Raw genomic sequence first — 19,765 nt, 5'->3', positions numbered from 1 at the left:
GCGGCGTATTGTTCTTCCTTTTAAGAATCCCCTGGGTTATTTCTAGTCTTGTGGGACTGAAGTTGATGTTCAATTAAAAGAGCAAACTAAAAGAGCCCCATTATAAACAATTCAAGATGATTTTATAAAAAAAATGGCAGCAAAAGCAAACTGTGTTATACATTTTTATAAATTTGCTGCTTTTTTGTCATGATAACGTAATTTCTTTCCATAGTATAACATTGCCTCTGATGTAACAACTATAGAGGGAGTTTAGGGAAGTACCATCCAACATCATCATTCAATCTTTTACCCCATCTTTCATTTCCTGCTTTGTGCTGTGTGTAAATGTATGCAAACGCTCTGACCTCAAAAGTCTCATCGCATATTTATTTCTCATGCAGTTTTCAGTGTATGGTTTGCTTTGGTCACGAGGACACAATGTGCAAAGTAAAGAAGAGTTATAAGCTGGCTGTCCTGTTAAAACCATCTCAAAACAACATGAAACTGGATCTATGTCTCAAATCCCTTGACATCCCGGGCTTGACATGAGGGTTTTGTTGAGGGTTTGTCAGTGAGATTAGGGTGGGGTAAGGGACATTGTGCACGGGACTACCAGGCATGTTAGAGAGCCTTCATTTTCACACCGACATAACGGTCATACAGAGCATACTAATGGACACGTGCTTCTGAAGCAGTGAGTATGTTGTATGTGTAGCTTAAAGAGATTTGATTATCCTTTTTGTAACAGATCCCATGTGAAATAAGATCTACTGGGATATTAATATGGCCAACAGTTTGTATTCACACATTAAAAACAATTTGGATTATTTTGTTTTCATCACAGTGACGATATAATCAGATTATATCAAAGTAATCTATCAGAAACGTGTTAAAATGTGCCTGTAAATGTCTTGATGGAGGTTAATGTAACGTGAATGCACTTTTAAATTACTTTTATTGATCAGTTAAACATTTAAACTTTGTATGTACCGTCTATCTATGGGTTTCAGGCGAATGATTCCTTACTGACCTTTCCCCATTCAAAATACACAATATTTAGACTTGAATAGCTATTGCTTTAACAACATAGATCGGACTGTTGCCATGACAAAACAGGAAGGAAGTCTTATGCCTGAAACCTATAGTTCCCATTTCTACCACCAGTTTAGTTGAATATCAAAGACGATTGTGGACAATGCACAACAAATAAGAAAAGTACTATGTTAGATATAAGAGAGCCACACTGAGAAGGTCATGATTGATCTGCAGCGGGGCTTTTCCCGGCTTCCCTCGGAGCTCCCCTCTGTTTCTGGAGCAGGGTTGAATAATATCATTTCACTTTTGGAAATCAAAATTCTGAGTGACACCAAGGATCTGTTTTGTCCCAGTACAGATATGATGTAAACACAGCTCTAAGGGTCAGAATGAGAACGCTGTGTGCTGCTATAGGGATGTGTTAGGAAAGTGAGGAATAAGTTTGGACCGCTATAAACCGTTTAAACTGAACTAGATCTAGTTTTCACAATTTTAAGACAGTAAACATCAGATAAAGTGTGTCCATTGATTAGTCAGGCAGCATGATTGATGAAAGCATATTGTTATAATTATTGTGTTAGTTTCAGTCATTATATCACTTTAGTTTCACCTTCGTACTACAAACCTACAATAGTAAGACTTTTCCTTACATTTGAGAAAGTTTGTAAAACGACCAAACTAGTAAAGTTCAGATTTTGATATGAATGCAGAAACTCACACCCAGAAGCAGAATAGACAGACCCCAAATCCCACGTGAACTTGAATGAAAAAGCATCGCAGACTTCGGTTTGCTCGCTTGACAGGTTCTCCAAATGCCTCAGTCTTGACTCCAGCCCTGGGGGGATTCTGCAACACTCGACACTCCCTCGTGCGTTATGAGACACTGGACGTCGGCCATAAGTCCATTTAGTCTATACCCACACGCCTAGTTAGTCTCCTCGCTGTTTCCTCACAACACACAGACCTTTAACTCCTTTTTAGGCCTGGCTTTGCTTCGGCTTAAAACATATTTTCCTCTCATTGGTAAACACTGAAGCGTGCTAGGGAATGCTAATGGACTAGAGAACTGCTCCGTCTGCTGTTTAATGTCAACGCCAAAATGTGACAACAACTGTTTGCTGGACTTTAAAACACCTTCAAACACCTCCAGCCATGTCTTAAAAGGACAGAACCCGAGGCAAAATGAGTGGAAAAACAGACAAAACAAACAAGCTTTTATTTATTTTGTAAATGTTATTTGAGTACATAACAAGAGACAAGATACTATAGGGGCAAAGTGGAAGCAACATCTCAGTCATTTACTATTTTAAGTTTACTATTTAAAGGTGTCCAATCTATGGTTTCTAAGAGTCAATGCGAAGTACACAAGAAAAAACCCTCACCTGAAAGAGTCACTTATCTTTGTCTATATTTGTCTCATCTTAAGCATCTTTGGGTATCTTTAAAAGCGCTGTAAGTGTTGTGTATATTCCTATTCTTATCTCCATGGAGACAAGCGTGTCACACAGTGCATCTCCAAGGCCACTGATATTGTTGGCACATAGCAGCGGGACGGTCTGTCTGTGTTTCCTTCTGCGATTATATTTCACTTCCTCATTCAGACTCACGACTGAACCTTGATGCCCCAGACAGTCGTACTGGTTCACCCAAGAACGGACCAGAGGTTGTTACACAAGTACTGTAAAGGCCCGATTGTTCAAGAACCATCAAAAATACAAATAATCGCTTGCAGTACAATCAAGTGGCGCGCGGGCTCCCATTGTCGCATTGATCCTCGGGGCAAATTGCTGCTGTCTTTTCTGTCAGATGATTGGCCCACTACGGCAATAACAGCCGTATGTTTCAGACGTATTATCCGCACTGTAGTGTTTCCTTTCTCACACAGGACGCTCTCATTGAATCAACAACTGCATATGCTTCTCATCCTTCACACTAAAGGCCCGGTGTTACTATGTATAACTTAATATATCAGAGAGACTTGAACCGCTGTTGCACTAAGGAGGGAATTTGTTTAAACTGGAGTAAATATATAATCACTTCTAACTAAGTTGGGTAGTGTCTGTGGTTGAAGGTATTTTTTGCACTAACATGGTGAGTGTGTTGAAGAGTGGACTTTACAATAACGCAACCTGAACAAGCACAATCGAAGCGACAACAGGCGCAACTGAAACAGCACAACGTGAAACTACACTGTGACATGGCTAAAACTAATCCTGGCATGTTATTTGTAAGATTGCATCAGTAGAGAAGTAAAACTAAAACTAATTGGAGAAACTAGTATCGGTAAGTAGAGTAATATAATCTGATTTATACTGTAGAGTTAATGTAAATGAAAGGCCTGCATATTAAATATGCATAAAACCTGGTCATTTACATGTATAATGAGAAAATAATGTTATCTGAAGTGGCAGTGCAAGAAATACAAATGTACAAATCAATGAATAGTGTCATTAAGAATCAGAGTTACTTTTGTTCATCCCCAAGAGGAAATTATTTCTAATACAGACATGCAGCCGACCAGCAAAAGAAATAGAGTTATCAAATAAAAGAAATGAATTAAATCAGCATCACATTAAGACACGAAATACTATGAAGTTGTCTTTTCTCAGCTAAACTCGCAGTACAAACAGAATACATTTACATTTTAATTTAGCACGCTCACAACCTAGATACTACAAACAGAAAGCTTTTGTTGCTCGTAGAAGGATTTGCCGTGGGAAGAATAACAAAAACACTGTGAAATATATAATTCAAGTGGAAGATTCTGATTCTGAAGTAGAATGATGGTGTCTGAGAAGTACAATTTTATTCAAAGTTATATTGCATGTCCATTTACTTTATTTGACCGTGATTAAAGCCTAGAAGAGAGTAATGTGCTGCACTCTATTAGCTGACACTCAGAAATTCTTGTCTGGGGGAAAGAAAAGAAGGCAATGATGTCAGCCTTAAGTAAAGGTCTGAGTGACAGTTAAAACAAAGCCGAGGCGCAGAGTGGCCAGAGAAGTGTGAGGCGACAGAGCAGAGAGAGACGGGGGAGGTTTCCAGGCTCTTTGTTTCTTCAGCTTTTTACCCCCATTCAATAAGAAAGTTTTAATTAAACAGTTCAATTTAAAGTATTGGATTGCAGAGGGTTGAATTAACACTTGATACAAAGTGTTGAATATATCTTCATCCATCCAATTCCTCTTTTCTTTGAGATTTTGTGCATCAAATATTTTCTGATAAGAGAGCCAGTAAAAACCAGTGAGCAGTACATTACTTATACACACATTATCTTCTGGCTTGGGACTGGCACAGAGAGTACTTTGGTTTGTGAATCAATCAATCAAACTTAAGTAAAAGCTTCATAATACATTAAAAACAATCCCACATGTCCACAACCACCCAACCACACTACAACCCCCTGACCCACCCAACCACACTACAACCCCCTGACCCACCCAACCACACTACAACCCCCTGACCCACACAACCACACTACAACCCCCTGACCCACACAACCACACTACAACCCCCTGACTCACACAACCACACTACAACCCCCTGACCCACACAACCACACTACAACCCCCTGACCCACACAACCACACTACAACCCCCTGACTCACACAACCACACTACAACCCCCTGACCCACACAACCACACTACAACCCCCTGACTCACACAACCACACTACAACCCCCTGACCCACACAACCACACTACAACCCCCTGACCCACACAACCACACTACAACCCCCTGACCCACACAACCACACTACAACCCCCTGACCCACACAACCACACTACAACCCCCTGACCCACACAACCACACTACAACACCCTGACCCACACAACCACACTACAACACCCTGACCCACACAACCACACTACAACCCCCTGACTCACACAACCACACTACAACCCGCTGACCCACACAACCACACTACAACCCGCTGACCCACACAACCACACTACAACCCGCTGACCCACACAACCACACTACAACCCGCTGACCCACACAACCACACTACAACACCCTGACCCACACAACCACACTACAACCCGCTGACCCACACAACCACACTACAACCCGCTGACCCACACAACCACACTACAACACCCTGACTCACACAACCACACTACAACCCGCTGACCCACACAACCACACTACAACCCGCTGACCCACACAACCACACTACAACCCGCTGACCCACACAACCACACTACAACCCCCTGACCCACACAACCACACTACAACCCCTGACCCACACAACCACACTACAACCCCCTGACCCACACAACCACACTACAACCCCCTGACTCACACAACCACACTACAACACCCTGACCCACACAACCACACTACAACCCCCTGACCCACACAACCACACTACAACACCCTGACCCACACAACCACACTACAACCCCCTGACCCACACAACCACACTACAACCCCCTGACCCACACAACCACACTACAACCCCCTGACCTACCCAACCACACTACAACCCCCTGACCCACACAACCACACTACAACCCCCTGACCCACACAACCACACTACAACCCCCTGACTCACACAACCACACTACAACCCCCTGACCCACACAACCACACTACAACCCCCTGACCCACACAACCACACTACAACCCCCTGACTCACACAACCACACTACAACCCCCTGACCCACCCAACCACACTACAACCCCCTGACCCACACAACCACACTACAACCCCCTGACCCACACAACCACACTACAACCCCCTGACCCACACAACCACACTACAACCCCCTGACCCACACAACCACACTACAACCCCCTGACCCACACAACCACACTACAACCCCCTGACCCACACAACCACACTACAACCCCTGACCCACACAACCACACTACAACACCCTGACCCACACAACCACACTACAACCCCTGACCCACACAACCACACTACAACCCCCTGACCCACACAACCACACTACAACCCGCTGACCCACACAACCACACTACAACCCGCTGACCCACACAACCACACTACAACCCGCTGACCCACACAACCACACTACAACACCCTGACCCACACAACCACACTACAACCCGCTGACCCACACAACCACACTACAACCCGCTGACCCACACAACCACACTACAACACCCTGACTCACACAACCACACTACAACCCGCTGACCCACACAACCACACTACAACCCGCTGACCCACACAACCACACTACAACCCGCTGACCCACACAACCACACTACAACCCGCTGACCCACACACCACACTACAACCCCTGACCCACACAACCACACTACAACCCCCTGACCCACACAACCACACTACAACCCCCTGACCCACACAACCACACTACAACCCCCTGACTCACACAACCACACTACAACCCCCTGACCCACACAACCACACTACAACACCCTGACCCACACAACCACACTACAACCCCCTGACCCACACAACCACACTACAACCCCCTGACCCACACAACCACACTACAACCCCCTGACTCACACAACCACACTACAACCCCCTGACCCACCAAACCAAACATCACACACACACAACTGTCTCATGCACACACAGTTGAGGAAGCACCATCAGAGGAGCAGATATAACAAGTCCCTTCTCTCTCTCCGCGGATGGTCTCATCCCTGAGGACGGTCTCATCCTGAGGACGGTCTCATCCTGAGGACGGTCTCATCCCTGAGGACGGTCTCATCCCTGAGGACGGTCTCATTGGGTCTCATCCCTTTCTTTAAGCTCGGGGCCCAGGGAGCTTGAGGGCTCTGCCCCAAGTGCACTTTTGCCTTCACCTTCCATTGAGCCCTTGGCATTTCTCCAGTTTCTCATGTTCCCTTTTCCTGATGTTGCCATCAACCCTCAAGCCCCCGGCCTCTGGTAGAGGACCAGGGGTTAGAAAAAGGGATGATACCAAGGGGATTTATTTCTATAAAATAGTAAGCATGAAATAAATAAATTGAATACATTTGAATACATACATAAATAAAAAGGTGGGTCTGAGCCTTAAAACCTGATTATTTTCTTTGGCCCTGGGCTTCTCCAGCGGGCCGTTCCTTAGATGAGGACTGTAATACTGGAAAGGCGACTTGCCCTGAGTGTGTGTCTTGACTTCTGTAATAATTAGGGGGAAAACAGTTCGAAAGATAAAATTAATTCAAGTCAATTGATTTTTGTAATGCCCAAAATCACAACAAGTTGCTTTGTTAAGAACATGTAAAAGAACCCCCCTCCACTCCTTAACAATAGCTCTACTATTCAGCCTTAAATATTATTAATTATACCTCGTATCCACTACTATAACTGCCACGGGGGTTGAATTAATTTCACTTGAATATGATAAATCAAGACAAAGTACCACTGTATGTTTAAATTCAGCAGAGCCTTTGTTTAAACAAAAATGAAGCACACTATTTTCCTTAATGTATATTTCTCTAAACATTACAGAGACTCAATGTATACACTGTCTAGACTTGAGTTATAACGTTATCGACTTAAAATAATGGCTAGGACTGAACGCCTTTGTTCTCCTTCCTGGGCCGTGGGAGCCGCCTTCTGTCCCCGCTTTGGTCCAGCTCTGACAGTAATTCCTCACACTCTCACTCATTCCTATGGGCAGAGCAGAGTGACCGGTCCATATGCACATGGGTTTGGATCTGGAGGAAGACTGTCCCGAGATGACCCGGGGGTACGTTACACACTTGTACACCCTCTCATCGGGCTCAGGTCTTTGGGAGTTGCATATGAACCTGTTGTTAGATCCAACTCCTACTATAGGTCAGTGTTTAAACTTGATTTATTTTCTATTTATCAGAAATCAGAAAAGTCTCATCTGAAAAAGTGTTATAATAAAATAAAAAAATGCCAAAAAACAGATATAGCGTTTACCTCTGAACTAGATTTGGGAACTACAGTGAACAGTTCCTATTGGTTAAAGTCTTCTTTTTATATGTATAATTTAAATGTGTATTTTTTTTTTAATATATTTTATAATTTAACAAAACAAAAAGAACATCACACAAATGCAAAATAAAAAGTGAAAAGTGAAAAGCCTAACCCAAAAGGTCAATCATGTTCAGTAGAAATGGGAGCGCACCTTAAGCAGCTACAGCCCCTGAACAGCTCTTCAATGTTTCTTATTGCTGTTTGACATTTCTATTTTCTGACCACAGCAACAATCATGCTGTGATTTATATAAAAAAAAAGTCGCAGATTGCCTTGTTGAAATGATAATGCAATCGTTTCATACGTATAGCACTTTTCTAGACGCTCACAACGGCTTCAATGCATTATTCATTCAGTGTCCACACATACAAGGAAGACGCATACATTACATTCTTACATAGGCAAGGTCGGTGAAGTGTCTTGCCCAAGGACACAATGACAGCGAATGGAATGGAGGCCAAATTGAGTAAAGATTTTCTATAAAAATAATTAAATAACAGTAAACAAATCTAAATTTCTGATAATTGTAAGACTAAATAACAAAAAAAAAGCAATCATTTTAAATTTTCATGTAAAATGTCAATTACTTTGCTTTTCTTACACAAAGGGGAGAAATACTTATAAGAGTACTTCATAAAAGTTGTTGTAAAATATGTAGCGTAATACTGTCTCCTATTAAACAAACACATAATGTAACTACAGTAGTAAATGTGTACTCCAGGCTTTGATATTACTCACATGTGAATGGCTTCAAATTGACATTTTCATAGTTTGTGATATTCTGAGATAAATCTCAGTTCCTCCATTGAAATTACATCATGTTCCACTATTTGTTTAACTTTTAAAGGATCAACAGAGCAGCAAGAAAGGCCATTTGTGTTAAAAACCTCAATGAATAAACATAATCAGATAAAACAAGCCATTCTAGTTCTTTATGGAGGAGACGGCAGAGGTTGATTGGAAAGTTCATGGTTAAAAATCTCTGACAGAACTTTTAATGGCATTTTCTTTGGCGTGCATGTTGTGTGTTTGACGTTTGCTTTCTTAACCTCGTGTCATGTGGGTCTGGTTTGTCAAAAGTTATGAATCGAGATGAGCTTTTACGTGTGCATGAGCTCTGAACGGGGGCAGACTTGGTGGGGCCTCTTTCGAAATAGCAAAGTATCAAACAAATCGATGTACGGGACAAAACTTTCACACAATGAAAATCGTGCCTTACCATCTTACCAAAATAGACACCTTTTTCCCCCCCGATCATACGACATGGTGGGTCTAATCTTCAATATAGGTGAATGCCCTCTTTTCATGAAACTGGAATTAACCTGTAAGTCTTTTGTGGCTTATCCCCTGAAGCAAAATGAGTGTGAATTTCCCCTATCAGAACATATGAAGCTCACAGCATGCACAGTAAAGCCTATAGACTTAGTTTGCACCTCTCTTAACGGATCAGACCAGATCTAAAGCCAGGGAGGACTGTGGGTATTTGAGCTCCTGACACGACTTAAAGTGAAATTGGAATCCGGCACTTGAAGCGAACACAGAGCTTTACAGGCTCAGAGGTCAAAATGGTGAAGAAGCATTGGAAATCGACAGCGTTACTTCAAGAATAATGACTCAATCAAAGGTGAAAGAACAAGGTGCAAGTGCTCATTACTGAGATTGAAACTCCAGATATCACCGATACTAATACTAGGGCTGTTGGTCACGCTAAATCAACCAGTAATACGCTATAATAATTCAAATTCTGTCTATAAAGTCACCCATGCATTTCAGATATTAGTGGTTTTCAGATTCTACAATAGCAGCGGTGGAAACAGTCATGTGAAAATACAACTGTAAAACTGCTATAAATGTGTTACAAAATGTGTACTTTAAGTGCATTTGACAGGTTTTCCAAAGGATGACTTTGATAAATATTTACCACTTCCTTCCAAACATTGTTATACGTTGGTAAAGTTGCAGTTTGTGAAGGAAAATTGAACAATAAAAGCTGAAAATGACAGGAAGTAAAGCTGAAAAAGAAAATGTCATTGAAAACACAGAGGCAATTTACACGCACCTGACACATTTTAAACAAGCGTTACACAAAATAAAGAAGTTATCACGTAATATATTTGTCAAAGTCTTAAGATTGTGTCATTTATATGGAATTCGGCCCTTGTTTACAGTGTGGTTGCCAGGTAACAGTTGTGGAATTCCCTCTGCCTATGTCTCATCTGCTGCTCTCGTCCAACCAGGAAGTAACATCATAAACGCCACCAAAATGGTCACACTGGGAAAAACGAGGTAATTTTTTTGGTAAGATCTTAAATATGATAATGTTCACAACATTTTAGTCAAAATTATAGTTTAAGGTTAGACTCAAACCAAGTGTAATCAAGGCACGCAGTGATTGACCAATAAATCATGAGTATATTTGAATTCTTCCAAAAAATATACAAATAAGACTGTTTTCCTCTCACTTCTGCTGCTGAAGCTTGGCTGGACGTCACGGTGTCTTTTAGTGGCTTCTACAGGCCGCTGAGCAGTACTGCAGGAAGCTTGGTTCTTCTTCTCCCAGCCCTTCATGTTCTGCTCTCCAACATGTGCTTTTACAACCAGAGCGGACAGCAGCTTGTTTTAGAGCTTTGCACATGCCACACTGAATAAACCTGAGTGGGAATCTTGGATGGCTGCAGAAAGTGCTTGACTGAGCATGTGCAGAGGGAAAGTGGAGCAACAGCAACGCCAAGTTTCCACAAGTGACATAAAAACTAGTCTTTGTTTGTAGCTAAGGTTCTGTTCATGTTTCCAACGAGTTAGTTTGACGTTAGTTAGAAATAAAGGCAGTGTTTTAATAACATAGAGTGATAATTTGTGTAATAAATGTATCGGTGAAGTGAGACTATTCAATCCATCCAGCAGTAGAATCAAGTAGCAGTAGCAGTAGAATCAAGTTAGTTTGGCTCAGTCAAATGTTTGCTCTTCAGGCGGGAAACCGGGGAGACACACTTTTGCGTGTACGTTTTTTCTTCTTCTTCACTTTTGCTTACCAATGTTTTAATAAAATCTCAAATGTTAATGTTAATACAAATCCTGATCCATAAAAATGTAAATGTGAATTTAGTGGTTTTAAAACACAATCTGCATATTCTCGAGGCAATGCGGTTAGATGTGATACAGACTGATATTCATAATTATTATTTTTACTTAACTTAATGTACATGTTACCAAGTGGAGGTGGGGGTCCTCAGAAATCAGCATAATACTAAAATTCTTTGTATGAATGTATATATGCGACGTTGATTTGGTTGTATTAAAGAGATTCATGACAATTTCTTGATAGATGAAACTATTTGGTTGGACATCGCAATAATAGTCCACATCATCCAGTCATGGTGTTATTGTTTAATACAAATTTTGCACGGATCGGGCCAAACATTAGCCAGCTGTAAAGGAATCGGGAGGAAACGGACGTGGGAGAACACAAACAAAAGAGGTTCGTCCGCTGTGACAGCCCGAGCCGTGATCAGATTACACAGGTGAGCACGCCTCTGCCACGCCCTAAAGCCCAACTCCCAGAGTAACGGTTCCACGTCCGAGCGCGTAGACGTCCGCAACACTTTTGAGTCAATCTCCGGGCTTCACAGCTGTGTTCAGAGACTTGTAGTGCGTCTAGTCACCGAGCCGTTAGTGATCCAGGTCGCTGCCAGCGTCCATGGCCTGGCCTGACCCCCGACTGTCGTGTGACATCGAGGGGGGACATTTAAAGCCTTTACAACGTCTGCCTCAGAACCGCTCCCCCCTCTGCATACAATATACATAGTGTTGATGAATATCTTCTGTCCTGTTTATGAGACAGTAAGTTGTTTGAGGATCTGGCACTCAGAATTTACACTGCACCAGGCTTTAAAAGGCTCTCTATTGGGAAAGCGTGACTAATGGGGCCGTGTAGCGCCGCAATCAATCTTCAACGCACATTAATTCACTCAAGTCGCCATGATCAATGCTACCGGAGCTCAGTTAGCCACACCTGTTGGCATTTGTGCTCTGAAAAATAGGAACGGTGTGACGCTAACGAAGGCCATTTACCGGATATGGCCGTAATTAAATTAAATCAAGTTCTGACAGCGTGACCAAACATTTAGCAGCATTAAATCTCCAAGACAATAAAACGATAACGTGATAGATATGAACGGATACAACGTGGTCACGGTTTATCGAATCGTTTTCATTGGTCAGTCTACTTTTTCATCATGACATTTTTAGTGATTGATGCTGTCAGTCATTGGAGAATGTTTCATACTTTATAACCTTCTAATTTATTATTCCAGGTGATTTTACACTAACTGGGCATACCTTTTCTGGTGTAGGGGTTCTGCCACCTGCTCGCATTTAGTCAACCATATGTGTTTTTATTGCTCAAAAATACCTTGAATAACAGCTTGTCTCCATGACGATATGAGTTTAATGCAATAACATCTCCATGGATAACCAGAAAAGATGCAGTACATTGTGCACCATTGAATGTATTTATTTTATTGCAATACAGGTAGTTTCTAAGAGGATTTTTTTTTTTTATTGAAGTGTATGTATTTCTTTCTTTCTTGTGACGGTGGATTGGGTTGCAGATTTCTGCACTTTTATGAATGAGTGCTTTTGAGTGTGCAAAGGTGAATGGATCCTTGATGTGTTAAGTGCTTTGAAAGCCCTTGGTGAAAAGTGTGAGCAACTTTACCAGGTGTTCCCATTCAGAGCAGCAAAGAAATCCTCCAGCCCCAAACTCCATGGCAGAATAAGCCACAAAATGCTTATGCAAAGTTAATAGATAAATATGCACATTTATGTTGATGTCTTATTTTGTGCAATCTTCATTATGAGAATTAACCTGTGATTTTGGTGTACCATTTCTTGTCTGCTACTGGAGCAAGAAGATTCAAATTAAAGTACATCATTCTACAGGTTTAGATATCTTTGGAGAAAGTGGGTAAGCTATTGTACATTTGTATTGAAATATAGCGAGGTCACTAATGGAAATGAGGTTCTGCATTTGTGGAGTTTCCTTTTTCAACATACCTCATAAAAATACCATGTAATCCAAATGGGTTTTGGTTAATGTCTCTGTAATTACTGGGCTTATCCTCCTGAAACTGGCACAACGTTGAACATCTTCTCTGTCAGCATGAATAAACAAATGACTTTCTCACAGCGTCAGAAAGCAATGCCATTAATCAAACTCAAAGACGTAATGGTTGTCATTTGAAAGGACTCCAAGCAATAATATTTATACGGTTTGTGAAGCCAATCCAAATCCAAAGTCTCATCACTTGGAATAGGTTTAATAGGCTCTGTCATCCATCTGAAAGCAACATCAGCAAATCCTCAAAGGGAAACTGAACCGTTTTTTCATCATAGATCCATGCAAAACATTTATTCAAGACATGATGCAATCGACATGATATTATAACCGCAAACTGCTTTTTTATTCAGCAGTTTGCGTAGTGATATCGATTAATGTCCCGCCGCTCTCTGCAGCTTATCTCTAGGGAGGCTTTTAAGTTTATGAAAATGAATGGCCAGCCTGCGATTGGTGGAAGGTAATGATAGACACTCGAACACGGACATCAGATAATTTATTTCCGTATGAAACACGACAGCAGATACAGTTCACTTGCACATTTTCATAAATAACAAACACAACACCCCGTCATCGTAACAGACTTCATTTTTACAGTGGTTTGTGCGGAAATATCAAAAAGAAACATTTAGTAAACATTCAACAGAGATAAGGCTGCTCCCGCTGCTGACATTTTTTGAATATTTACTTTTTTTCAAACAATGGCCAAAGCAATGGTTATTTATTCATCATAGGAATTCACATTAATAAACATGTTCACCATTGACAACATCAAGACTCTAGCAGAAGATTTCTCATTTTGTTTTCAGTTCCAGACAGGAAAAAGGAACTTCCTAAGACAACAACAGAAGAGGATCACTGGAACATCATGGCACGGCAATTATTATAATTCAATATTTTTTTTTTCTTTCAAAGCTTTGTATGAAAGCAGTGAAGGCAGCATAATGACTCACCTTTGACAATAAATATGTGCAAACATTTCAGTGAAATTTGTAAGACTAAACGCGGATTGCTAACGCACACGTATTCTTTTTTTTGTGTTCAAGCAGTGTGGAATGTACTAGTGTCGGCTAATTAGTCAAAGTCAATGCCCGTAACTGCACGTTGTCCTCAAGCGCTGAAGGAAGGGGTGACTATAAATTATGTTTGTCATTAGCGTATTGATGCAACCGTAAATAACACAGGGTGAAGGCCGCTGCTCGGAGTGTGCAGGTTGTACTTTTAAACAAGTAAGAAACACGTTATCGAAACACACCATCTAGACATGCGGACGTCACGTTTAGCTTTGTGTTCACAGTTTGAGACATTGCGTAACTGTACATTTGAAACCATCACTGGAAACCGCCCCGACCTTTGCCTCTAATTTTAGTACTAATAAATTAAAAAAGCTGACAGAGTGACTATAAATGATGTAATGGCTGGCGACGCCTTGTTTATCAGAGTCCATAAGGGCACGTTTGCAATGGCGGCTTTGTTTCAAGTAAGTTGCTTGGTTTTACACCTAAAAAAGTTCCTCCTGATCCACATTCCCTTGTATTGACATAAGCAATCAACTCAACGGCTTTGCTGCGAGCTCACGACCGTTATCTTTGTCTTGTAGAAATGAAAATTGTGATGGTGATTGTGAGAACATAACAATCCGGTGGCATTTGTTTTTGGCTTTGGAGTGCGTGGATCCGTGACAAACAGTAATAGATAATTGTGATTATGCAATTGTTGAGGATTGGCAGGTTGTGATGAATACAATCAAGAAAAATGTACAATATCACAAACTAAATAGATAAATGGTGTTTAATAGGTTTTTTGTCTCCATTAAAAGTTTCTTCATAAATAACAGTATTGATAAGAGTGAATTGGTGTTATTGTATAGATTGCGATTGACTTCACCGTCTGGAAGTTAATCACTGGCTATTCCAATGTACTATTTATTATTGAGTGCGGCTTGTACCCTGGTGCCACTGAGGGGCTGAGGAAAAGTGCCTCTCTGGTTTCAGTAAACACTGTAGATTCAGGAGCTCAGCTTATGAAGTTACCTAGGATATAATTGCATCTCAAATTGTACCAAATGCTCATTTCAAGGCATACACATTTTTCAAAAGGTCCTTGTTATGGTGTTTGATGGGACAGTGAGCTAACAAATGATGCAAAGATAACATTGTGTTGCGTTACGGTCCTTGGAGGTCGATTCTCGGCCGGAGTGACAGTTTCTCCACGATTCTGAGCAGTGTATTACAGTAACATTGCAATCAAGTAATAAAAACGAGGGCATTTCTCAAATCAGCCAAAATACGCATACAATTAAGAAGATTTATTAACCTGGACATTGTTAATATATTTGTAAGTTATAGATCAACGTCTGGAGAATCACTTTTTGCTATTGTTAGCGCTTTGTACCCATTAGCATATGCAACAGTGCATTAATAACTTCAGAGTTTCAAGTCGGGTTGCACAATGTTCCAACTTGAATTAACAAGTTCGAACTCTGAGGACAACTGGGACATTGCATCAGGCTATAGTTCTTTACATTTAACCACTCAAAAGACCATAAATGCTAATTAAGTAGGGGTACATTTTGTGTGTTCTTTTACTTCCTTTCATAATATTTGCTAGTGAACCAAAGGGTAAGACTACAATGTGTTATAACTTAATAATAATGCAAAAATGCACTGAAAACAACACATATGAAGGGCATAGCCTGGTTTTATGCTGTGACTTGCACTTAAATAATGTAAAATTTCTATGATCCAGAGCAGGCTTCCTTACATGACTATATATCACGTTGGCCCTGGGCGTCATCTTGCAGCACTCAGACTGTAGATAGCTATGTGTCCGTATCTCCTGTGCTATCTGGTGTTGGTGCCTCCCATAAAAACGGGGCCCCACTGCACTGCTGAACGCCGGCGCGAGAAAGTAGTCTGCAAGACGGACAGGTTCTGCTGCACCTGTTGTCGATCATCACGTCCGAACAAAAAAAAACAGTGGCCAAGTCTAATTCGAAAAAATGTCTCTGGAATGTATCCCTTAAAACCAAAGCACCGTCGACGCATCGCATTTGATCCTTTATTCCTCAATGTAAGTCTGGTTCAACGTGTCCGTGCCCAATTGGCAAAGGCCTATGGAATTCACAGCCCCTAACCACGCTCACTTTGAAGTAAAACTGCTAACGAATGCTGCTCGCCCGCATTTTTAGACAGGAGCGAGCCGACGCAATTACACAATATGCAGATGATAATGATTTGAAATGAACCGTGGCAAAGTGAATGAGCGTAGTGGCTGAATGACTATAAAACAAAACATGTGGTGAGGTAGATGTCAAAGCCAAAAGAACAAGTGTGATTCACTGTGAAATCTACAGTATGAACGTCAGAAAATAACAACTTGAATCTGATATTTTGCGCCCAAGTGATGTTATAACAAAATGGAGTGAAGGCTGTAATTCTATGGTTGATCTAATATGCTTTTAACCCGGTTTATGATTAGTTTCAAGTCAATTAAACAGCTCCACATGAAACTAAATCTGTGTAGAATTGAGTAAAGAATATAGAAATAATTAAATTACAGTTTCCGCTTCAATACATGGATTTTAGTTTGGCCACAGAATAACATGGGCTCTATCCTCCATTTTGGTTCTTGACAGCACAACATTTCTGAAGATGACAGTTATCTTCCATTATCCTCTTCAGACTCTCAACTCCAGAGTCGCCTTACCTTCATTTTGGAAACACAGTTCGTATCACTATTGTAAACATGTCTGGAATGGCTCCCAGCATTTTTAAAGTACAGTCGTTGCGGTTGTTAGGCTTTTCCTGCAGTTCCCGTTTGGGTCCACCACCCCAGGCCTGCCCGCGATACTGCACACGCCGCGACCCTCTTTCCCGGGGCAGCCCTCGTGGTTGCCCCCCTCGCTGTCGTCCGAGCTGCCCTTACTCCTGCCGGGGGGCTCGCTCTGCCAGCTGTTCCTGCTGTACACGTACCCATTGACCGGCCCCCCGCCTGTCAGCCTAGTCCGTTTTAGACAGAGGATTTCCTTGAAGGCATACCGAAATTCAGGACTCCTGCAGTAAATCAAAGGGTTGAAGGCAGAGTTGGCGTATCCTATCCAGTTGAGGATCCTAAACGTGAGGTCAATGTTGTCCACTTTCCAAATGGCCACGACAACGTTTAGCAGGAAAAAAGGGAGCCAGCAGAGAGTGAAAATCCCCATGATGATACCTAAAGTCTTCAGTGCTTTGTGTTCCCTGAGGCAGAACTTGGTCTTTTTGTTTCCGCGCCCGTTATTGGCCTCCAAGGATTTGAGGTTGCTGTCGCTGTTGTGGAAACGTCCAACACTTTGGTCAATCTTCTTCAGCTGGCGTTTGGCCTCTTGGAACACACGACTGTACACGAAAACCATAATGACCAAAGGGATGTAGAAGGAGATTATCGAGGAGGTGATCGCGTACGCCATGTTGGTGTAAAACTCGCAGCAGTTGCTGTTCTCCATGCACTTCTGCGCTTCCTTACCGTCTGCTATCCACCACTTCATGTGTATGGGCAGGTAGGAGATCAGAGCCGCGATGACCCAGACAAGAACAACCACAATACGAGCTTTGCATTTCGTCAGCATGGACTGGTAACGGAAAGGTGACGTGATGGCCAGATATCTGTCTATGGCGATCACGCAAAGAGTTTCGATGCTCGCGGTGACACAGAGCACGTCGGTGGCGGTCCAAAACTCGCACCAAAAATTCCCAAAATGCCAAGTCTTGAAGATGATGTAGCAAGCGCCAAACGGGACGACGATGAGCCCCATGACCAGGTCGGCGCAGGCGAGGGACGTGATGAAGCAGTTGGTGACACTTTGGAGACGCTGAAATCGGGCAATCGCCGTAATGACCAGGATGTTGCCGAAGACAATGCACAGCACCAGCACCGACATGATTATGCCCAGCAGGATCATAGTGGCCTCGCTGTAGCCATCCTCATTCAGCGGCGGCTCAGAGGACGAATTGGTCATTTGTTCACTCAGATTGAGGAGACTCATTTGGGGGGCAGCGCTTCCCATCTGCAAATAGAGACCACACACAGTTAGCACGGGGAATAAAGCAAACGTGTGAGGAGATAACGTTACAAGTGAACGCATGTTAGAGGTAAGCAGGTGTATTTATACGGGTGCAGGAAATCGCAAACAGCAGTGATAAATAACGCACACATTTGTAGAAAGATAAAAGGCTGATATTTTACACTCCGATGAACACATGTGGGAAGAAAGTCCACAATGTGTGCTCTCTCCAATTAAAAGTACTTTAAATGGTTAAATGTATATCAAGATGCATGTAAAGCTCTGCTAATTGGTTCTAAAAGTACTGATTTCATATTTAAACGATTTATAAGACAAAGGAACAGCATTTTTCGAGCATAAATTAATGCAAAAATGAAATTATTGGTGCAACTAGTGCAGCATAATCACTCCAAATCAAGCAATCAATCAAGCAAGACAAAAAGGAGTCAACAGATGCATTCACGTGTAGAACAAAGCATATTGTTACCTTTTGTTTTATTATTGCAAATGATTAAGCAACACAAAACTCACGGTAACATTTCGATTTAAACTGAATTGTATAGCGCAGAAGGGAAAAGACTGATTAAACATTTAGCCTGAAAGCATTTGAGAATAAGCAAGGACGTTAAAAAGAGACGAAGTAAAAAGTTCACAAACCTCCGCAGGTAGTAGTAATGTGTCCTGCCTCCCATGAAAAATGGAAATGTCACAGTTCAGGTTACGCTGCAACTCTTTAGTGTCACGTGTCGTCTCTGTCTGCCCCTCTCTCCCCCCCTCTCATTCCTCTCTCTCTCCTTCTCTCTCTCTGTGTGTCTCTGTGTCTCTCGCTCTCTCCGGCTCTTCACTTCAGCTGTGTTTCCTGTAATGTGTCTCCCGGGCTATTTGTCAGAGCCCTTATAATGTGCTCTGATGACATCATTGCCCGGGCTCAGCCAATCAGAGCGCTCGATCGGTCCGGGCTCTCCACAGTTTGAACACGCTGTCCCCTCAAAGGCTGGGATGAAGCTTTAAACTCTACTGCCTTCCTCGAAGGTTCCACGGGGCTTTTGTGTCGATAAAACCCTTCTTTCAATTTTATTATAGGAAAGTGCAGGAGGTGATTTTTTGTTGCCGCTGGAATCAGATAAAAATGATTAACAAAAGTTGATCACGCTCTTGGGCAAGTCTCGCACAATTAATTCATATCGCTTCAAAAATCCAACCTTTTAATGGAATGCAACAAAATTAAATACAAGAAATATTTAAAAAAAAAAAAAGGCTTGTTCTGAACTCACTCAAAATATGTTCACATTATCACATTAAAATCACATAAAAATATATTCAATGAAAAGTGTTGAAGTATATGTAATTGTACAATCAATTTCTCAATGTTTCTAGACTTGTATATTTAAATATCTATTTATATCTATAGATATGTGTATTTTAGTCTTTTCAGAAAGCCAAGACTTGAATTCAAAATCCAGGAAGAATGTCACATTAAACACACTAAAAATACTTTTCAGTTCAGTGGAGTAAAAGGACAAATAAAAATCCACTGTAAAATATACTTTAAAGAAAAAAAGTAAAGTACAGGTACCTACGTTTGAAGATCGTGGTTCATTATTTTGAATTACAATGTTTTTCCACACATTC

At 41.6% G+C, this 19,765-nt stretch overlaps 2 protein-coding genes across 2 annotated transcripts in view; one reads left to right on the top strand and one right to left on the bottom strand.

Moving 5' to 3' along the window:
* The window catches only part of ebf1a (EBF transcription factor 1a), a 311,927-nt gene that overhangs the window by 128,686 nt on the left and 163,476 nt on the right, over positions 1-19,765 (top strand). The window lies entirely within an intron of this gene.
* On the bottom strand, positions 13,572-18,959 carry adrb2a (adrenoceptor beta 2, surface a). The gene is made up of 2 exons (XM_072439784.1): positions 18,791-18,959; positions 13,572-18,136 (listed from the first exon to the last, which is right to left on the bottom strand). Exon 2 carries the CDS (start codon positions 18,134-18,136, stop codon positions 16,865-16,867), a length of 1,272 nt encoding a protein of 423 aa, XP_072295885.1. The 5' UTR covers positions 18,791-18,959; the 3' UTR covers positions 13,572-16,864.

This window comes from Eucyclogobius newberryi, unplaced genomic scaffold (genome assembly GCF_026437365.1).
Source record: "Eucyclogobius newberryi isolate DKJ021-1_F unplaced genomic scaffold, fEucNew1.0.hap1 SCAF_11, whole genome shotgun sequence".
Taxonomy (NCBI): domain Eukaryota; kingdom Metazoa; phylum Chordata; class Actinopteri; order Gobiiformes; family Gobiidae; genus Eucyclogobius; species Eucyclogobius newberryi.
Note: the sequence above shows the minus strand (reverse complement) of the source record. Positions and strands in the feature narration are given on the sequence as shown.